At 44.2% G+C, this 22,160-nt stretch overlaps 1 protein-coding gene and 1 pseudogene across 4 annotated transcripts; one reads left to right on the top strand and one right to left on the bottom strand.

The window, feature by feature from the left end:
* Positions 1-2,380: 2,380 nt before the first annotated feature.
* Positions 2,381-3,511, top strand: LOC123189625 (uncharacterized). Of its 4 annotated transcripts, none has more exons than XR_006495912.1 (4): positions 2,384-2,637; positions 2,825-2,887; positions 2,984-3,191; positions 3,267-3,511. XR_006495912.1 is itself a non-coding variant. In XM_044602082.1 (4 exons), the coding sequence occupies exons 2-4, from the start codon at positions 2,825-2,827 to the stop codon at positions 3,345-3,347; spliced, it is 348 nt and encodes a 115-aa protein (XP_044458017.1). In that variant the 5' UTR covers positions 2,386-2,724; the 3' UTR covers positions 3,348-3,511. The 4 variants fall into 4 exon arrangements, 2 of the variants coding, with proteins under 2 accessions (XP_044458017.1, XP_044458018.1); XM_044602082.1 differs by having other exon boundaries at positions 2,386-2,724; positions 2,984-3,187; XR_006495911.1 differs by having other exon boundaries at positions 2,381-2,724; positions 2,825-3,191.
* Positions 3,512-12,036: 8,525 nt separating this feature from the next.
* On the bottom strand, positions 12,037-14,839 carry LOC123191766 (proteinaceous RNase P 1, chloroplastic/mitochondrial-like; annotated as a pseudogene).
* Between the last annotated feature and the right edge of the window lie 7,321 nt (positions 14,840-22,160).

The raw sequence follows: 22,160 nt of genomic DNA, 5'->3' as shown, positions 1-22,160 counted from the left end.
GCTATATGATCTTTATATATACTAAAAAAGAACGCAAGGTTTTCATTTCACCCTCTTCCGTCCAACCTTCCTTATATACGTTTGACTCTTTCCTTCTCTTGATTTTTTACTCTCACTAGTAAATGCGCATGTACATTAATATTTAGGCAATATATTAATTGCACACGGATATTAGGTATTCTATTATTTGTGTGTTTATTTTATGATTAGTGCAATATTTGGTATGATATTAATTGCATGTTAAACACGTTGAACGCTCACCATTGGAGTAGTCTAGTCATTGGATTGACTTAATTTAATGGCCGAGATCAGTTATATCTGTCCCTTTTGGGTCTTTATATTGGTATAGATATAAATGTCATCTTTTTTTCATTCATTCTCCCTAAATTAGAATCAATTGTCCCAAGTATTATTAACTTAGCAAAATAAAAACCATATTTGTTTGGCAAGTCATCAAGTTGTTACCAAGCAAGTTCTGAACAATAAAATGGCAGGTAAATTATGATGATTGCATATAAAAACTTGCTAAGATTTTAGCGTAATAATATAATAATGAACATGCACTCACGGGCTAATCTAATCTCTCCCTAATAATAATCTATCCCTAATAATAATAAAGCACGGATTGGATCTCCGGGTTCACCGTCACAATACGCTTTCTTCATGTGAATTTACTTTCGGTTTAAATTTAAAACTATAAGCGAGGTGGTACTATTTTACCTGTGTATCTATATCTATCCGCTGTGGACAAGATTTTCGTCCGTCGTTACTATGGGCCAACTTTGCGGGCCCATCTACTGTATGAAACAACGCAAAAAATAGTTGGCAGTAAGCAGGATCGAACTTGCGACCTCCACACCAAACCTAATATGAGCGATCAGTTGAGCTAGGATTTGTTGGTGTTTTAACATAGGGTTCCCTAATGTTGAATTAGTACCACCTCGACTTCTTATATCAAACCACACCAGTTAATATACGTGTAAAACTTGCACATACCCAGAAGCTGGCTGCCAGATGATTCCTATGAGAGAACGGACGTGCACGGATTGCTGCTATGGCCGGAAGAAATTAAGGAATGAGGGACTACACAATATGGATGAAAAAGAAAAGAGTTAGGCCTACAGGTACGGCAAGACACCTCGAGGAAAAAAGATCAGATTGATGAGAAAGGAAAAGAGAGAGATTGGGATCGGGATGACGAACGACACGGATTCAGGCTTAATTAGCGCATAAACAACTGACGAGCTGCAGCCCGCGGCGGCCGCTGTAGCGCTTGCCCTAGGCGCAATAAAATACACTGTCGACCACAACGGCCCAGCTCAGGGATCCCAAGGCCGAACTGTTCGCGCGCCTTCAAAGGGGCCATCGACGTGGAAGGGTCGCCAGCTGACGAGCAGCGTTGATCGGGGTTTGCGTCCTTCATGGACTCAACTACGACGGGAAAGCCAAGAAAAAAAGGACATCAACCATATAGCTCAAGTAGGATTAGACAATATATATTGGACTAATATACACACACAGGTTAGCATCAAAAATATGGATTCTAATCTCAATGAAGTGGTTGTTCTCGAGCTGAAAGAAGATGATATGCTTAAGGTCCTGAAGGTGGACATGCTTGAGGTGGTGTTGTATGGAGGAACAATTGCATCTAGGTAAATTTATTACTTCCCAAAAAGTGTTCTGTGTAGGACATTTTTATTGTCTGATGTCAGTGTGAGATGCTTCATCACTATGTATCTATGGTCCGATCTTCAACGCCGTACTGAAGTCGGATGACAAATATTGTGTATATCAGTGCTCTAATTTCAATATTATTTTTTTGTTTCCTAAATTGCATCCAGAAAACACCTGACACTCTATCAACACGTCCACCGACATTGGTTGACTCATTCATGCTTATTTCAAATTTTGTTTATGGATACCGCACTACAAAATATATTATTTGAAAAAAGGATATAGTAAATGAGTGTAGTTTAGTTCATTAAAATAGCTTGATTAATTATGACAATTGTAATATTCTACCAACATAATTGTAATACTAGGAGCATTACAGGTCAATGAACTATAAGTTGTGGGGAAGGAAGACTCGCGAAGCGATGTGGCCGAAATTTAACTAAAATATATATTTTTCGGCCGAAAGGTTTCGGTACTTTCCATCCCAGGCGAAAATGGCCAAAATTTAGCTGAAATCCGTTTTTTAACCAAAAATCAAAACACAGCTCCCGTTGCAATGCACGGGCTTTTGTGCTAGTAATAATAAAGGACGGATTGAGTTTCTTGGTTCACCGTCGCAGCGTTTTTACACACAGGTCCCTGTGTTTCAGTGTATTCAACCCGCAGTACGTATAGTAGGTCAACCGAACCGGTATGTCGAGATAAAAGGAAAATAAATCTGCCTCCCGATCCCATCTCGGTCTCCAAGCTCCAGCGCGCCGCCTCCTCCTGCCGACCACCCCGCCCCTCCCCGGCACCGCGCGCCGCCACGAACGCCGCGGCCGTTGGCGGCTCCCCCCGCCCCTGCTACTCTTCTCCGCTATCGCCGCCTAGCCCCGCTGCCTCCTCTCCACCGGCGGGATTCGCCGCTACCGGCCACCACCGATCACCCCAAGCCCTCACCGTGTCGTCGGCGCGGCTTTGGTGACTCCTCCCCTGCTCCTACCTCGCCCCCACACGTAGCTCGGCCCACTGGATGGAGCTCCTCCGCCCAGTGGTCATGGCCATGGGGTGCTCAAGCTCCTCCTCCGATTAGTTCACCCCTCCTCTCTCTCTCCTCCTCCCTCTCCCTCTCTCTCTCTCTAAACTCAGCTCTGTTCTTCTATTCTAGATGTGCAGGGAGGAACGTTTCATGGACAATGAGGAGATATGCAAACCACGCCATGACCTGAAGGTCCGTGTCATGAAACCCCCTTCCCCTTTTCCCTGTATAGTGATGCTCCATATTGCTTGATATGATTTTGGTCAATCTTCACTTGAGCCGAGCTAGCTGCTGGAGCTGGACTTATTTTGTGAAATGGTGTTTCCGACACCACGTTGCTGCTGTCCCTCGGTTTGCTCTGCACACGGGTACTGGAACTACTTGTCGCCAAGGATGAAGAGCTACAACGGTGTGCTCGCCAAGGCCATCGACATGGGCACCAGCCACCTCGTCAAAGGCATCGTCGTGTGCAGCAAGGCCTACGCCAGCCAGGTAGGTAATGCTCCGGCCTGCTCTATCCCTTGTGTCTTTTTTACGACAAGGCAATTCCTCTGAATCCTAAGCCGTGCAGGTTCAAAGGGGAGCCAACGTGATTAGTCCTCAAGCAGCCAGCGGCGCGAGCAAAACGCTTGGGCGACACCGGTGGAGCTGACGGGAACAGCCATGCAGGCTCGGCGACAAGGGCTTTGGGTCATCAGCTTTGGCAAGTGGCAGTACAAGTTCGGGCATGACGAGCTTTATTTCGTAAAGACGTGACTTTGATGTTTGAATCTTCCTTCTGATCATGTTAATGATAACGAGGCTCTCTTGATAGAATGTGAATTTGTCCCTTTGTTTTGTTTTCTTTTGCACTATATCGTGTTCTTCGTCAAGCACAAATCGCTACCGACAGGGAGTGGCGTGGACGCCATGGACTTCCACGACACGGCATTCAACACTGTTCCAACGTGCTCTGGTCATCTGACTATCTGTCTGTACAACGTCAACGACAACGTGATGGTTGCCTCCGGGCCATGGCAGGCATTCTTCCCGGAGCAGGAGGACATGTAGGTCAACTATGGAGGGGCGTGAACAGATGATGTTGGAGTACTACGTGTGTTGAGTTCCAGCAGCACAAACATGCTAGCCACGTCTAGCTCCGTCTCGATGCTTCCTCTACTCATTTTACTTCGTGCATGATATCTCGCATGTTCTTTGAATTATACTAGCAAAAGGGCCCGTGCGTTGCTACGGGAGAAAAGTTTATAATCTCCAATGGCCATGACCATATTTTGCTGCATCGGCGAGATACAGTATCACTCTCAATTTTGAGAAATCATGACATTTTTTTAAACTCGTGCACATATTTGAAATTGTAAACATTTTTCAAATTTGTGAACACTTTTACAAATTTTCAAACATTTTCTAAAATCAAGAACATTATTTGATTCACGAACATTTTATACTATTTTCATTTTTTTTAAGTGTCAACATTTTTTAAAATAATTTTCTTGAATCGGTGAACATTTCTAGAATCGACGAACATTATTTTGTAAATTGGTGGAGCAATTTTTGAAATCCCCAAACATTTTCTGAAATGCATGACCATTTTTGAATCAACGAACATTTAATGAATGAATAAACTATTTTGTAAGCCACGAACAGTTTTTGAATTTTAAGGATATTTTTCCATTCATAAACATTTTTTGAATTGGCAAAATTCTGTTCAATTTCATTACAATATTTTAATAAACAAACTTTTTAAAAAATCATGAACATTTGTTTTCAAAATTTGGAACATTTTTTGAATAAGCAAATATTTTGTTTACAAAATCGCGAACATTTTTTGACTCGACAAACATTTGATGATTTATTAAACATTTTATTTCAAAATTCTCATTTTTAATTTTCGGACCTTTTTTGAATTCCCTAATTATTTATGTTGTGTATTGAGAATATAGTAACTTCTGCCAAGAAAATAATTCTAGTAAATCATACACTTGCACTCACCTTCGTGCAGTATTTCTTTTTTCTGTTCGTCCTATACATCGCCTTGTACATGTTCACATTGTGTTCTTTTTATATGAAGGCAATCAGGTGTTGCTTCCATTGATTAAGGAGAGTGTTCAGTACATTGAAATGCAGTACAAGGAAAGGTCAAAATACAAAGAAAATAAAGAACTCTGGTTCAAGAAGATTATTTACAGAGTATAGTTGTGCTTGCTCGAAGCTTGCTGCAATTGGAAGAAATCCACATATAGCTTGTTCTCTGCGAAACTTTGCAAGGCATCAACGCTATCCGTTCAACAAATTATCTCCCCCCAACAAAGTAGTATACTCCTGTGGTCCTACCATGAATTTTAAAATCTGTAGAGAGCCGCATGATTGTTTAGTATTCCAAAAGAATTAAATGCGCCATGGTAATTTAAATTTTGAAACATGCTTTTGCATACGCAATGACGATATGCTCCATTATATCCAATGAAGTAGTGACAAACTGGTTACTGCAGCCTGTTCAAAAAAAGGGCAATGAATTCTTAGCTCAAGTGTAGGATCAGAAAAATGAGACTGACATCCACTGATGGGATAGTAGGCAAGATGAATATGTGTTGCTTCTGTTGGAACTAAATCCTTAGCCATGGCATGCATCATCAGTTTACTTACATTATGAGAAAAAATATTAAAAGCTTTTGGCATAAAAACCTGCATATATTTCTCACTTCTACTGGAAAAACATGTCTAGATGAGCATTATGTCTGTGCAAAATTCAGCTAGCAGCAGCGATAGCAAAATTTAGCTACCACAAAGTTCAGCTAGCACCAGCAATGGCAAAATTCAGCTAGCAGTGAAGCACCACATCAACGCTATCTCATTCTCCTTATCACAACCCGACCGAGGCCGTGGCAATGGAGAGAGCAAAAATCGCAAGGGCCTACCCAATAAGTATGACTCAAAACCAGCACAGGTCCCCTTCCCATTTTTTAACAGGACGCGCTTCAAGCACACTTTCCTCAGCTACATGTATAAAACTACCATCAAGGCTACCAGACAACACATAAGCTCCTTTTCTGGAACATCACACATGTCTTGTTAAGAGGAAATGGGCAATAGCACCACCAAGTAAATCAATCTCGAAGAAGAAATAGTCTCCAGACGTGTTTACTGAACTGTGTTACACAAATGTACGTCAGGTCCCTTCTCTATAGTTTCATATTGGAGAACAATGATGTCCTACAATCATCAAAATGGTGAGGTTAATTTACAAAAACTAACAATTTTTGTTATGATGAAACCTTCTAACTGCATCCAAAGGTTGAGATCAAAGCAAATACATGATCCTCGTTCATACAGTGAACTTTTGACAAGAGGTGCCACATTTGGAGTTTGTGTCAGCCACACACACGATACTTTCTGTGGTACAACCTTTGCTATATCTGGAAAATGTAGAATAAAAAAAATCTGAGTACCTGTTTTACTTTGGTTTTCCTGATACAACTGATGAATCCCAGGACACCAGCACACATATTGTATTCACATTCATTCTCTTTCAATGTTAATAGATGTCCCAAATTTGTATTCTGAGTTCATACCAATCCTGTAGATTCACCATTTTTCTAAACGAATAAGATTTGCATCACATGTGTAAAAAAATAATGATTTAAGTACTACAGGATATGCCCAACATCAAAGAGTTCTTTTTCCAGTTAGCAAACTATGATATCCTGTAGTTTACAAAAAGCTCACATATCTAGTTCAAAGGAGTAGCTCTTCAAAATTGAGCAGTGGCCTAAAAACTGAAATATTTGGTATGCTTTCAGAGCTGGTGACTTCCCTCTGTTATCTAATTTCTGGGCATTGGCATACTGGCATGATAAAGACATGGTGACTTTGCTATAATTAAATACATGTACCCGCGTGATTCTACAGGAAAAATGCAAGGAATGCCCACCAAGTGCATCGCTGCAAGCATGGGAGTTCCTTGCATCTCCAGCGACTACCATCTGATTCTCCAATCCGTCAAACTTCAATACCTACATGAGGAGGCTTAAGTTTTCAAAATAAAATGGAAGGTCAAATTCAAGCAATTATTAAGCAATGCTATAACTCAACTCACACTGAAGTTGGAGGATCTCCTATTGAGACGAAGCTTGCATTCAGAAGACATGCCATCATACACATCAATTACAAATATACCAGCTCCCTTCCAAGCAAAACTGCATCTGACATGGTCGAATTGGTTGAACATTTCGTAAATGAAGAATCTGAGTGCTCGCAGTTGTTCGTTTCTGTAGAGCCATCATCACTGGTAACATTTAGATCTTGCACGAGATCACTAATCTTTTGCTTGACAAGGCGAGAGATTTATTTGGCTGCAATCCCATAAAAAGCAACAATCTCAAATACCCATCAGCTCCAATCTTGCTCAGGTTGTTTTAGTGACACCACTCAAGTGACTTGCGGTCAAAGTGTAAGTCGACTGATGTTCGTCTTGCATCAGTGCTAAGCCACTCAGTACCGCCGACAGGGGGTAAAAAAGATAATGAAAAACACATGCCCTCATACTCTAAAGCTAAATAGTAATCTCTTCAATATTGAACACTGCTAAATACTGACCAAAGTTCCAAAGGGTAACCATTTTAATATGCCAGCTCCTTATTTGTGTGCCAAGTGTAGTATTAGAGCATCATTTCTAAGTTCTAACTAATGGGAGTCCTGAGATCCTCGGCGATAGACATACAGTTCGCCCAAGGTGTTTACAAAACAGACATAAACAGGATTGTACAAAGGTTATGCTTATTGCTTAGTAGTGCTCAGACCTGAGGAAGGCCGTGCCACGGAAAATCATCCTGCAGGTGGAGAGAGACGCGTCTGGCGACGTACATGCTTGTCGATGTCCCCTGTTGGCGACTGACCTGAAAAGCACAACATTGTTGTTATTTCATTGAACACGTTGAGAGCACTAAGACTTTCAACGATCCAAGGTAAGGTAGAAGCTAGAGATGTCACCTGCACTAAAAGCTAGTACACGTGGAACTTGTAAGGCAGAGAGAAGACTTGCCACTGCCTGTTGGTCTCCTGCTTGTGCGTCTCTGTTGTGTTCGTCTTCCGCTGCTGCTTCGCTGGAATCGTCACTGTCGGAGTCCTCCTGACGGCACGGTGACACGGGCGAGAAAGCGGATGCGAGAGAAGGAAGCAGTCGCCCTACTCTTTTCCTCCCTCCACCAATCGCCCTTGCCATACGACCACCACCAGCGCTGGTCCTTCCCTCCACCATCCTCCTCTTCATCTGGCATGGGGAATATGCTCGAGGCTGCTTGTTTGCCTCCCGAAAATCCAAATCAGCGATTCCCTCACGAATCCCCTTCCAGAAATCAAGCGCCCAGCAATCCTTGCCCTCCCCAAGAGCGCAACTCTCGCGTGATTTCTACCTTCCCAAGTTGTGTAATATTTTGCCTCCCCAATCCCTTATATGAGTCGCCTGACATTTCGATGGAGCCCCGATGCATCGGTATGTCGGCCGGCTTACTTCAATCCCAGCGGCGAGGCATCAACGGGATCGTCCCTGTCCGTCCAAGAAAATTTTTGCCAACTCGGCAAGGACGCACGCACCAGGAGAGGAGTGTCGTGCCCCTCGCGCGCCTGCGCGTCCCGCCCGGCAGAGACTTAGACACCGGTGAGGTCCTCGCTCCCGGACGCCTCTTCATTTTCTCCTCCTTCCTCTCCGTGTGCTATCCCGCTCGCTGCTGCCGCCTAATGCGACGCCCGAGCGTAGTGCCGCCTCCCCGCCATGGCTGCCGCCCCTCGCAAGCTTGCGCCGCCGTGGTCCGTGGCTTCGATGCCGGAGAACTCCTCGCTCTGGCCGACTCTTCATGTTTTCCTCCTTCATCTGCACTCATGCCTCCCGCCTCGCTGCCGCCGCCTGATGCGGGCGCCCGAGCACAGCGCTGCCTCCCTGCCATGGCCGCCCCGGCAAGTCAGAAACTTCGCCCGTCCACCCAGATCGAGCAGGGGGAGGCCGGCGGATGGGAGGATCGACGCGGGAGGCTTGGTGGTGGCCGGATCCGGGGCGCGGCGGAGCAGAGGATGCGGATCCGGGCAGTGGCGGCCGGATCCCGTCGGAGTCGTGGCCGGAGGCGGGCGGCGCGGCTGCCGGCGAAGCTCGGGGCGGCCATGGTGGCACTGCAATGAGAGGGGGAGAGAGATGGTGAGAGGGAGGGAGGAAGGTGAGGGAGGAGGAGAAGGCAGGGGCGGCCACGTGACCTGGTCGCGGCGGCGGTGATCTCCGGTGAGGCCGGCCGGCGTGGCGAGGCGGCGGAGGAAGGCGGGGTCGGGGCGAGCGCGTGGCGAGGCGGCGGAGGAAGGCGGGGTCCGGGCGAGCGCGTGGCGCGGAGCCGAGCTCCCTGGCTCCGGCGCACGCGTTTCTGCCCCAAAAAGGACTGCGGGTTGAATAGAAACAAATGCGGGGTCATTTTTGTAAAAACGAAGCGTTTTATAGATACCCACTTAAAATTAGGACTGCGGGTTGAATTCTCAGAAACAGAAGGACTTTTATGCAAATATGCCGACGACGTACGACCAGAAGCCATAGCCGCTTCCCGTGCGTTGCAACGGGAAAAAAAATTGCACGTCCTAGTTTGTGTTTCCACTTGAATGGCACATATTATGACTAAAATTTGTTGGCGGTTCAAAAAGAGCAATCCGCTTTAGTACTAACTTCCACTTTACACACTTTTTCAACTTGTAATATAGTGTAATCATGTGTCCTGAAGGAATAGCTTCAAGATCAGAAATAGCTAGCAGGGACCCGAAATCATTTGATCGCCAGCTACTCTGCTCAGCTCGTTGTGACTTCATTTGTACTCTTCTTGTGGTTTTTGTTCCTGCATGTCCCGTCGCAAGTGCTCACTCAATAAAAGAGATGAGAGAGATGCAGTAGTATTCATAAGAGAATGGCTTCACCAACTGATGGTTACTCATCACAATACTCCCTCCATTCCTTTTTACTCCGCATATAAGTTTTATGTTGAGTCAAGCTTTACAAACTTTGACCAAATTTGTATAAAAAATTATCATCATCTACAATACAAAATATACATAATATGAAACTAAATTCCATAATGAATCTAAAGATATTTTTTGGCCTTGTAAATGTTGATATGTTTTTTCTATAAGTTTGGTCAAAATAAAGATACCTTGACTTCAGACAAAAGTTATATGCAGTCTAAAAGGAAACGGAAGGAGTACATTATAGCTTTGGATCTTTAACTGGAGCACCAGAGTGTACGCAAGCAAGCATTGGTTTGTAACCCACACAAGACCATTTTTTTGACCTACAAAAGAGAGAAAATTAGTCAATATGGGCATCATCCTTTCGCACATATTATCGGAATGTTCAAATAAATAGCTAGCACGGACCTGAAAGAGATACAAGCATACATTTTTCCGAATATTAGTACAGTACATAGTCCTGGGTAACATTTCTTTCTAAATCATCATGATTAATTGGCAGGATCACAAATTTGTGTTGCTGAAATTTCATGACAACATAGAGGGGATTACAGAAGAGAGCTGCCAAATAAAGAGCTGAAGAAGCCCATCTCATCGCCATATATCACCTGTTGCAAATTAAAGATAGCTACTACAGGAGCTGATCCACGCTTGGTAGAAGAAAATTACAAGAGTTAACCTGTAAGCCCTCGTAGGAATTAGCAACCATTGCAAGAAAAACCAATATGTCACCAATGAACTCCTGATTACTTTCAGTAACGACTCTCTCAACAGTAGAGTTAATTTCAATAAGAGTTAACCAAAGACCATGATTTCAAGCCTCTTCGTCCACATATTTGAAGCGGAGAACCGACCGACGAAATTCTGGCGAACTAACTATGGAGCACTTTCGGATTCTGGCTTGTTTTCCGTGAAACTGTTTTGAGCAGCAAGACAAAATTATACAGGTATATGTAACAAATGTCTACTGTCAGCAACAGCTATATTTGCTACAGTAAATTGACGAAATAATCCACTCCACTGAATACACCTCCTAATCCTATTTTGCTAGATGCATTTAGCATATCTATTCATGTGTATGCAATTAAGCTAATTGATAACTGAAGAAAAAGCAGAATATTGAAACTTGGTTCTCAGCAACATTACATTTCTTAGTAACTCTCGTATGCAAATATATGCAATGCAACACTGCAATGTTACAAATCAGCTTTCAGTATGTTCTCCAGGATTACCATTTTTTCAGAAAAAATAAACCGACACAGGGGCACGTATCGCTGATTAGCTGAAATATAATGCAAAATACATAAAAGAAACAGAGAAATAGTTGGCCTAATGCCTCCAGTTATATAGTTTCAATTTTGGTCGTTTTCTTTCTCTACTTTCTTTTCTAAATTATATATATGTGTCTGCTACTCCTAAGATAGTTGTTAAATCTGATCTGCTGTTTCTAGAATATGTGGATGACTGAACCATGTACTGTCATAAACAAAGAAAACATGTATTTGATTTGCCATGGAACTGCTTGAAATCGAAGATATGGACGATGGTGCAGCACAAATCAAATCAGCATCACAGTTTAAACTGAGGTCTGTTTATGATCAGTCTGAAACTCGACTCGATAGGCTGAATATACACAATGAAAAACAGGTTTCAGTGAGATTCTCAGATTCACACAGTAAAGTTGCTTAGAACTTTAAGTGAAAAAAATCATGCTATTATTTAGACCCCTTTGTAGTGGAGCATATGTATAATGTGAGAAGTAGATATAGGATAATCATAGAGCTAGGAGTATAAGGATTTTGTGCACTCATCAGAGTAAATATTTTTTAATAGCTCTACTTCTAACTCAGCTAACCAATAAACAAGATATGTTTATTAGAACTGTCATAATCTCTGAAGGTATATCCTGTAGTACTAAAAAGTTTTGCCTTTAGGAATTTAGTGCTGTGAAGTTCAAAGCAATTCCGTTCATTCTCCGACTCCTGCATTATTTTCAATTGTCGTGCAGAAAAAGAGGATTTGAAAGTAAAGCTTCCATGGCATGCAGAAACAGAGCATGTGGTTGGATCAACAATACAACAAGCTACGGTATATACTTGATTTTGGTTTGGATTCAGAAAATATGTACGTTGTTTGTAATTCAGAAATTCATGCTTCATTCATGCGCTACTGCTATTTCATATAGAGGGAGATCAGGGAGGAGAGCAGCAGCCTGCTGCTGCGATTTTGTTCATGCTGTTTCTTGGTCACTACTACACATCTATATAGAGAACGCAAAGGACAGAAGGCTGCTGCTTGCTGCTTTCAAGGGGATACATACCTCTGTTGCAGCCGCCGCGGGTGACATTGGACGGCTAAACAGATGATTTTGTTCCTCCGGCGAACTCGGCGCTTCTTCCTCCAGCGAACTCGGCGGCGACATTGGACGTTTCATGACATTTTCGACGGGATTTGATGAAGATTATGGTCCAAGGAGGCAACCTGACGGAGAATCCGACCGAGAACCCTTCCTTCTTATAGCAGGCAAGTAAAATCCGGGTCGGGCACTCCATTGATTGTGTTGGAGGACACGGTCTCCAATTTTCCATCCAAATCACGACACGGCAGCAGCCCTCCGTTTCTGCCTGCCGCTTCTGCCCTCTGCTGCTGCTGCCCACTGCTTCTACTTGCCACCGCTGCTGCTGCTTGCCATTGCTCCTTGCAGCGAACTCGACGGCGTCCGGGTGCGGGGGCAGGCGGAGACCCGCGCCGGCGAGAAGACAGTGGAGCGCGTCGATGGAGCCGTTGTGGAGGTCATGGGCGCCGAGCTCCTCCACCCACCTCGAGCCGATGCGAGGAAGAGGAAGATAGCTCCGCAGCGGTGCCATGGGTGTGCCGACGAGCCCCTCATCACGTCTGCTGGCCGACAAGCGGTTGCTGTGATGGGGTTTATCTCCAGGCCTAGTTTTTCCAAATTAATTCTTAGTAAATCACATCATGCCAGCTACTAATCGAAATAAAACCAAGCACATATCGGCTCTGCTTATCACAATTGCCAGTAAACTAAATAAACTAACTATATTTAACAAAACGTGCAATGCTCCAAGTTAGCTAGGGACTCAAACCTAAGGGATAGATATATATGAACCTGAAATTGGCTGAAATTTGCTTTGGTTTCCCTCTCAAGAGCCAGCCCAGAAATAGAGTCAGCAAACTTTTGTGTATCCTCCATTGTCGATATCAACAGAACCTAGGCGGCATCTGCATCCACCGCACTCGCCATCTGCCCCAACTCTCACTCGCTGCACCATCCATGGTCTGGTCCAAAGCCACCCCAGTTGATAGCACCCACCGTCGTTCGCCGCAAGGGCGTCCTCACCTGACACACATCCCACTCAGCCTTACCAGCAGTTGCCGCCTTCTCGCACCGGAACCGCCCCTCCAAGACCTCGGTGGTCTCCTCTATCACACAGCCGACAGCTCGCTGCAGCTTGTGCATATACTCATACACCTTGTCTGCGTCCCAAACTGTTGCGCTGACCTCATGGAGTGCGGCGAACTCGGGCTCTTCCGGCGATACAGCGGAGGCCGCCATGTGGGCCTCAACCGCGTAGGCCTTTCCAGCCTCCCCGGCGCGCCGGAACATGGCAAGCACGGGGCTGTAGGACCGGAGGCGCGGCGCGAGGCCGTACTTCTGCCGCATGGTGGAGACGAGCCCGAAGGCCTCGTCGCGCCCTCGGTGTCTGCGGCTACGACGCGGCCGAGCGAGGTGATGGTGGCCTCAGACGGGGGCGCCCCGGCCTCCAGCATGTGGGCGAACACGCGGCGCGCGGCGGCGGCCGGGGGAACGCGGCGCGCGTCCGCGGAGGCGAGCAAGTGGAGGAGCTGCTCGTACTGGTGCGCGGCGAGGCGGAGGTCGGGCGCCGTGTCCAGGCCGGAGACGGCCGCGTCGAAGGCGGCCATGGCGGCCGCGGCGGCTGCAGTCGGTGAGCGTGCACGACAGGTCGGAGTTGGGCCCTTCCAGCCTATGGGCAAGATGAAGAAAGGAGTGCGGGCGGAATTATTACAAAATGTAGGGGTTAATTTGTAAAATCGAAACGTTTTCCTGGATCCACTTACGTAGGGACGGCGGGCTTAATTATCGGAAACTACAAGAACGTTTTTGCAAAAATGCTGACGACGTACGACCAGAAGCAATCAGCGCTTTATATATATATATATATATATATATATATATATATATATATATATATATATATATATATAGGTAAAGAGGTAAAGAGGTAAAGATATGTGCTTATTCATAATTCATAATGCTTTGATTATTTCTACTATAACGAGTATTTGATATGACTAATGCAGAAAGTTTCTCAACCTTAACTAATTATTTATATAGTCAGTGTGATACGAAACACAAAAGAACAAGAAATCACACGCATATTGGACAAAATATGTAAGCTAGATTTTATAAAGTTAATACTGTTCGTTTTGCTTTTTATGCACTTACCAAATTTCATGAAAGAAATTAGCCGGTCTGAATGCATGTCCAATATAAAGGGTTGTCCACCAGGTTCACGTTAAGTTTTTCTCCCGTTGCCGCGTTTTTGCGAAAAGATCCTATGGTTTTTAATAATTAAACCCGCAGTCCTCATCATTAGTCAGCCCCGAACCGGTACAGAGGAGAGAAAAGAAGAAAGAAAAGCCCAGCGCCCCGCACGACCCTGCCTCTTCGATCCCAGCGCCACCTCCATCCCGCCGCCACCTCCTGCCCTGCGCAGCCCGCCCCACACCTCGTCGACCGGGATCGCGTCCCTCCCCAAATGGCGGCGATGATGGAGGGCGCCGCCCACCTCCTGACCGACAGATTCGCGGGCTGCCCCCCTCCCTGTGCCGGGCCGAGCATCGGCTTGGAGGCCCCTTGGGGCTGCCGTCGGTGCGGGAGTCCCGCGCGGCCGTGCGGGCTGGGGTGGTGGAGGCTCCGCCGAGCCATCGACGGGCAGGGAGACGAGCTCCTGTTGAGGCGGCGGGGCTTGGTGCGGGCTGGTCTTCCGGATCGAGCCCTTCCTCATCTTTCTCTCGTTCGCTTGGCTCCTTCCCTCACAATTGGTGCCCGGGCGTCGCCATCGCCATGGATATGCTGCACAGCGCGGACGCCTGCCTCTCCCCCAGGAGGGCCATGTTGCCTCAGGTGCACCCGAGGGGAGGGGGAGGTGGGTGGAGCGCCCGCATCAGCGTGTCGTGAACCCCCTGCATGATGTTGAACACCTCAGGCAAAAGAAGATGATTGTGTTTCCGTGGTTAGGGCTGCTGTCGTCGTGCTTCATCAGCATCGTCATTGCAGGGTTCATTTTGTACAAGTACGATCTTGGGAGTAAGGAAGCAGAGATACCTCTTCAATCCCAAAATTTATGTTGTTTCGGGAATTACCATGACAAGCAAGCACCGAATCTTTCTTGGCTATCTATAAAATTTGTTGCGACCGTACATGGCTTCTGAAGTGACGAGTAACAGTAATCATGTCAGGTTAATCCAAGCTCAATCCGTTGGTATGCCGCATGGCTGGATTGCTTGCTTTGCCATGTACTGGAGGCGCTCAATGAAATCCGTCAGTTTGCTCTTGGTCTTGGAGGATTACGGAAGAGGATATGTAGATCCTTCCAATCCCTAGCGATGTACTAGAAGTTATAAATGGTGGTGAGTATCAGGCATCATTTTTTTTCTGAATCTAGGCAATCAAATATATCCTCTTCTCCGGCCCAGTGATTCGTAGATGATTCATAGTAAAGTGTCAGAGCGAGGTGATTCTAGCATTTGCCTCTTCTGTGGAAACTTTTAGGGACTACATATCATTCAACAAAGGCAGACCTTCTGACTGCTTCTGTGAATTTGTGTTTAACAGAACATTAGGTTTCTAAATTGTGCAGATGTGTGCAGAGAAACTATATATAGCCAATAAAATTGACAGAGGAAGGCTTAGGTGCTAACCGTTAGGTGAAGTAAGGTTGGTTTCCTATCTTATGTGGTTTGTCGAAAAGAAAGGGCTTCCACCACCATGAATATTCCACAAAAAACAGACTTCATACTTGGTAATACATGAAGCTGCAGTCTTTATAGATATCCTGTATAGATCAAGGATATACATTATCATCTGCATTCATCTGGTGTTTTTTTTATGACAGATGGTTGTGGCTGAAACCGCACATCTTCATTGAGATTTAGATGGACATGATAAGAGTGTCGAGAAAGCATAGTATTCCAGATCATAAGCCTTTTTCTACAATAATGGACTCAAAAATGAAAGAAAAACATGGGCCTGAATGTCTATACATGAAATAATCAAATAATTCTATACCATGGCTTACTGATGCAAATATGTTGTCTACTAGGTAGTTATGCAAACATCTATTCCACCTAGGTGCTTACTTATACACACTTGTACTTTCTGTTGTTGTAGTTAATTGAAAATGTTTGTTATTTAATTTGGTTTCTGAAGATGCTATCATTGCAGTGTTAATTAGATTCTCATTATGAACCTGTGTTCACATTTTAATGTTTTCTGACTCTGACAGATTGTGTTTGAGAATAATTTGATGAACCACCATGTCGCCCTTCAATCTGGTTTGATGGGAAAGTAAATTACATCGCTTGAGCGGGTCAACATAGCCTACAGGTTAAGTGGATGCTATCACTTTATATGATCTTTTATTTATTCCCTTTCATTCTACCATTGCTTAACTTTATTTCATAAACTGTTGTGGCTATGTATGCAGGATACATTTATAGAGCTGAAATTTCAGTGAATCAATAAGTAATTAACTATGCTTCAAGTAAGGAAGTTATTTGGTATAACTTTTTTGAGGACTAAATTACTAGCTTAATGTTTGGAAGTTATTAAGCCGCACATACGGCATGTGTGTACATGAAGACCTGATGCATCAAAGCTCGGTGTGGACACACCTTCTTAGAGGACATGTTTGTCTACAAATTATCCGAGCTTCAATTTCCAGAATAAAACACATGTTTTTATTTATTATGGTTTCTTCTCTTACATAACCAAACATTGTGCAAATGTTGATTTTTCATTTCCTTCCAACGCCATCAAATCCCAGTCTTATCTAATTTGAAATGGCTCCAGCGTGTGTGATGTATCACTCCCCTCAGTTTTTTGGAGGAACATGGTGCTATTTGGTGTTTTTGGTTGTGGAAAAAATGTCATTAGTCAGGCACTTTCTAAGGTGGTCAGCTGACTGCTCTGTTGTCATGGATGTGGGAAAATCTTTGTATATAGTATTTTCTTGGTACCATCTCTATACCGTCTATTAAGTTTGAAAATGCTCGCGGTACTCCAATTCTGAAGCTCTGGTTTATGTGGGATGTGGGGAAAAAGGAAATGAGATGTCTGATGTTCTCATATATGGATTTCCCCCAATTGACAATGACATTGCCTGACATGATGTGAACAATGGAGCCGCTTACATTCCATGGCAAGCTCACCATGGTCACTTTCTTACTCCAGATGGGTGGGAGGGAACAGGGAGGAAGAGGGAGCCACCCAAGGTCCGGTTGATATGGCGGTGTGGGCGAAGGACACGATGGTGCGGCCGCTAGAAGCGCTATTCTTCCTGCCCTCATCCTCCGAGAACGACGGGGACAAGGGAGGAGGCATCGGCTCTATCCTAACAGAGGGGAAGAAGAATGGGAAACGGGAAGAAAGATCGAGTTCATGCGTGTTCTCTGTGTGTGTGTCGGTCAAGTTTTCAATGAGCCAAGCCCAAAAAATAGTGCAAAACAAATTACAAATGAAATATTATATTCCAAAAAATGTTCATCACTGTAAAAATGATTCCATTTAAAAAATATTCTTGAAATAAAAAAACACCTTCTCAAAACAAAATAAATATTCATGTTTTTCTGAATAACAAAAAATAAAATTAATTAAAGACTATTTCATACCAAAAAGAATCACCCGGTGTAAAGTTATATTTAATATTTCGCCCGGTGCAACGCACGAGCATTTGTACTAGTAGAATGAGCATTTGTACTAGTAGAATGATTATACTCCCATTGCAACGCCACAACGCACCGGCAATTGTATAGTGTACTAAAAATAGCGTAGCATGGATGGGTTACGTCTTCCTGTTTTGAAATGCCTACAACGTTTCATGGATAGATGAGGATTAGGAAAGTTGTATGAAGAAAGATTGAGTGGACTAAATAACATAAAAATACGAGCACTGCTATGCACATGATGATTCCACGCACGACAACGTTCGTACACCATCGGAGACAACGTTCGTACACCATCGGATTACCTAGTTCCTTTAATATGTGTGATTTGTAATCTCGTCGGGCACAAATCGTGTGTTAGCAATCGTGTGCAGAGCACTTGCATAAAAATACCACATTTGGGATTTGGGGCTGTGGTTCCAGAGAACTAACATTTTTTTTCGAAATTCCCGAAACTTTCATGAATAATATAATAGCATGAAACAATAAAAAATTATACATACGTTTGAGACGTATCACTCGCCCCGTGTCGCCAGAGCAGCAGGGATCGCCCGGGTTCAGTAAGACGAGAGATCCATCGATCGGGTTCAATAAGTGATGGACTCGCTCGGGTTCTGCCCAAAAAACGCCATGCAGATGCGCCTCTGGCCCGCTCAGGACGTAAATCCCATTTTTGGTCATAGAACTAGGTGTCCACCACATCCATGATGACACATGTTTTTTTCTCTGTCAATTATCATCATGAAAGTGTCATTTTCATGATAGAAAATATTTTCGTTCGGGCCACAATATCATGGATGTGCCATTTTCTTGCAGTGGGGGTGTTTGCAAAAAAAAAAAAAGAAGATTGTCCAATGACTCACATCCATTGTCTGGACACTCTCAACGGGATTAGGTTCCGGCTTTCCAGCAAACTTGGCTAGAATCAATGTTTGCAATTTTTTGCAAAATGTGCCTCCATGCTATGAGTTCTTTATTCTAAAGCATGCACACCGTTGTTAGTCCAACAATCTTACAGGTCACCCTAAAGGAGTTTTTTGGGTTCGTTGCACGGCATGCCCAGAGCCATCGGTTGATCCAACGTGCAATACATTTGGGTTGGCTCCAGCCAACACCTCGACGAATCATACAACCCCTTGGGCCTCGACAGTTGCCTGTGATGCCTCCAGTCTTCTGTAAGCACCGTAGATCTTTTCCTCTATTTTTCAGGTTGATGTGTATAATATCAATCATGTCATGATTATGATTTTCTAATAAATGGTCGAGATATTCTGCCAGCAGCAATATAAATATCGTATATATACTCAACGGCTCACACGATATTCGACAGGTCACAGGCATATGTCCATATCTTCATACTGTAATGCTGCCAGTGATACGAATAAATGGCACCAATTTATTTCCTTCCTGTGTAGAGAATTCGACAATCAGAAATGAATAAATCAAAATCACATTTTTATAGTAAGCATTAATGCGAAGATTGAATATTTGCTATAGTAAATACGACGACCCGCTCCCGTCTTTCAAATACGCATGCTCATCGCTATATATAGACGCGCTCTCCGACTGCCACAATAGCAATACCACCACCACCACCACTCTCAAATCTTATCGCCATGGCGACTTCTCTGTCGCCAACCGCTGTGGTGATGGCTCTGGTGCTGGCCACGCTGGCCGCGCTCTCCTTGGCGCACAAGGAGCACCAGCACGCGCCGGCTCAAGCACCAAGCCCCACTCACCATCATGGCCATCTTGCCCCGGCGCCAAGCCATCATCGCCATCACGGGCCAGCGCCGGCGCCTGCTCCCGCCCACGCGGGACACCACCAACATCACCATGCTCCGGCCCACTCGTCGGGCCACCACCATCATCACCATGCTCCGGCCCACTCACCGAGCCACCACCACCATCACCAAGCTCCGTCTCCATCATCGATCCACCACCATCATCACCACAGTCCCGCACCGTCGCCGATCCATCACCATCATCACCATGCTCCGGCACCATCGTCGGTCCACCACCATCGTCACCACGCTCCAGCGTCGTCCCCAGTCCACCTCGACGCCAAGGAGCTAGACACTTAGAGTTATACGATTTCCTATGTATATCTTCATCTTATTTCCCCCGGGGAAGTGTTTAATAAAAGGACCATTTGACGGAAGCTCAAATCTCATATTTTCTTCAAAAACGTTAATGGTAGGTTTAATGGTCCTTAAGAACAGCCTACCTAGTGTGGTTGGTGCAATGGGATGTTTAGGCATAACAATAATGAGATGGCAATCATTAATTTAGGTAGGATTTGCCATATTCAACTTAATTTCAGTAGTAACAAACGAACCAAGATTGAGATTATCATAAACGGATTTGGGGATAGTACAAAAACAAACACCTAGATCACATAAAGCACTGAACCTAGATCACTTGTTGTCTCGAATATATCCTCTTGTTTGGTCAGAAGCTAACCATATAGCTTTTTATTTTTAGCATCCAATTCACGTACCTTATATGCAACTTGATCAACAAAGTGTTTTTACGCCTCGTCGTTTGATACGTCGGGGAGCAGATGCTTGAGAGTCAACATCTTTACAAAGTTTGTTCCAAAATATGAAGGTTCTGATATTAACACTTGCCGAGCTCCTAGAAAATTCTTCGCTATTTCTCATCATCTTGACACCCTCAACTGGATTAGGTTCCGTCTTCCCAGCAAACTTGGCTAGAATCACTCTTTGGCTCTCTGCAGTTTTAGCAACACGTGCTTCCATGCTACAAGTCATTTATTCTACAACACGCATATCGTTAGTGAGTCCAACAATCCTATCGGCCATTTGACCGAGTAAGCCATCACGATTCTTTAAGATTTTAGTAAATGTTTTTTCCAGCTCATTTTGAGTAGTTCTAAAGTTTTTAGAGTTCCGTCAAAGAACTTCTATTACCATTGCTCGTTCCAATTAAATTATTAGGTGCTCCATTATTAATTGGATACCGGGCTTAGGAGCATACCCAAGATTTTTTCATCTAGAATTATAGTTGTTGCAAACAATAAAGTTACTCCCTCCCTCCATATATATAATGCATGATGCATTTTTGAGGCTAACTTTGACCACATTCTAGAGCAATAAGATATGACATGCAAGTTACACAAAGCACACTGTCGGTGTCAAAACCGGCGGATCTCGGGTAGGGGGTCCCGAACTGTGCGTCTAGGCCGGATGGTAACAGGAGGCAAGGAACACGATGTATTACCCAGGTTCGGGCCCTCTTGATGGAGGTAAAACCCTACGTCCTGCTTGATTAATATTGATGATATGGGTATTACAAGAGTAGATCTACCACGAGATCAAGGAGGCTAAACCCTAGAAGTTAGTCTATGGTATGATTGTTGTATGATGAAGTTGTCCTACGGATTAAAACCCTCCGGTTTATATAGACACCGGAGAGGGTTAGGGTTACACAAAGTCGGTTACAATGGTAGGAGATCTTGAATATCCGCATCGCCAAGCTTGCCTTCCACGCCAAGGAAAGTCCCATCCGGACACGGGACGAAGTCTTCAATCTTGTATCTTCGTAGTCCTGGAGTCCAACTGAAGGTATAGCCCGGCTACCCGAACACCCCTAATCCAGGACTCCCTCACACACCGTCAAATTAGCATGTGGAATGAGCTTCTAATGATATAATTTTCACATTATACATCTCATATATTATTAATCTTATAAATACTCAAAGGAAAACCTTGAAAAATGTATTAGGCCTTATATATATGGATGGAGGGAGTAACATCATTAACATTGGTATTGGTAATGGAATTCACATTTATCTCTTCTTTACCTCTTATGGTGTTGATTAATTCATCGATCCTTGGTGTCCAACTCTTCATTTTTCTCTTCGGAGATAGAACTAACCTTTCTTGTGGTAGACCTCTCCACATGCCATTGGGAATGGTTCTCTTGCATATCATATAATAATTTCCTGGCCTTCACAGCCGGTCTTCCCATAATGATACCTCCTGCAGCTGTAACAAGAATAATTTTTGACATGGGATTAAGAGCACTATAAATATATGAAGAATCATTCTTCCATCCCATGGACGGGGAAATTTCTTATAGCCTCCTTCATGCGGTCCCATGCAAGCACTAGTGGCTCGCGGTATTCGTGCTTAAAACCTATGATCTGAGATAGAGTTGCATAATTTTTGCAGGGGACAAATCTTAGATAAAAACATGCTATAACACAAACTCCATGAGGTTCTAGTTCCTCTAGGAAAAGCTAGAATCCATTCCTTTTCTTTTCCTCTCAAAGAGAAAGGAAATAGACATAGCTTCAAAGGGTCTGGTTCACAGTCTTTTATACGTGTCATATCACATAGTTAGGTAAAAGTGTGTAAAAGCATGGTGGCATCCTCTGATGCAGAGCCTCGAAATTAGTTTTCTTGAACCATAGTGACTAAGCGGGGCTTAATTTAAAATTGATACATGCACCCTATTTTGGTGGAGA

This window comes from Triticum aestivum, chromosome 2A (genome assembly GCF_018294505.1).
Source record: "Triticum aestivum cultivar Chinese Spring chromosome 2A, IWGSC CS RefSeq v2.1, whole genome shotgun sequence".
Lineage (NCBI taxonomy): Eukaryota > Viridiplantae > Streptophyta > Magnoliopsida > Poales > Poaceae > Triticum > Triticum aestivum.
Note: the sequence above shows the minus strand (reverse complement) of the source record. Positions and strands in the feature narration are given on the sequence as shown.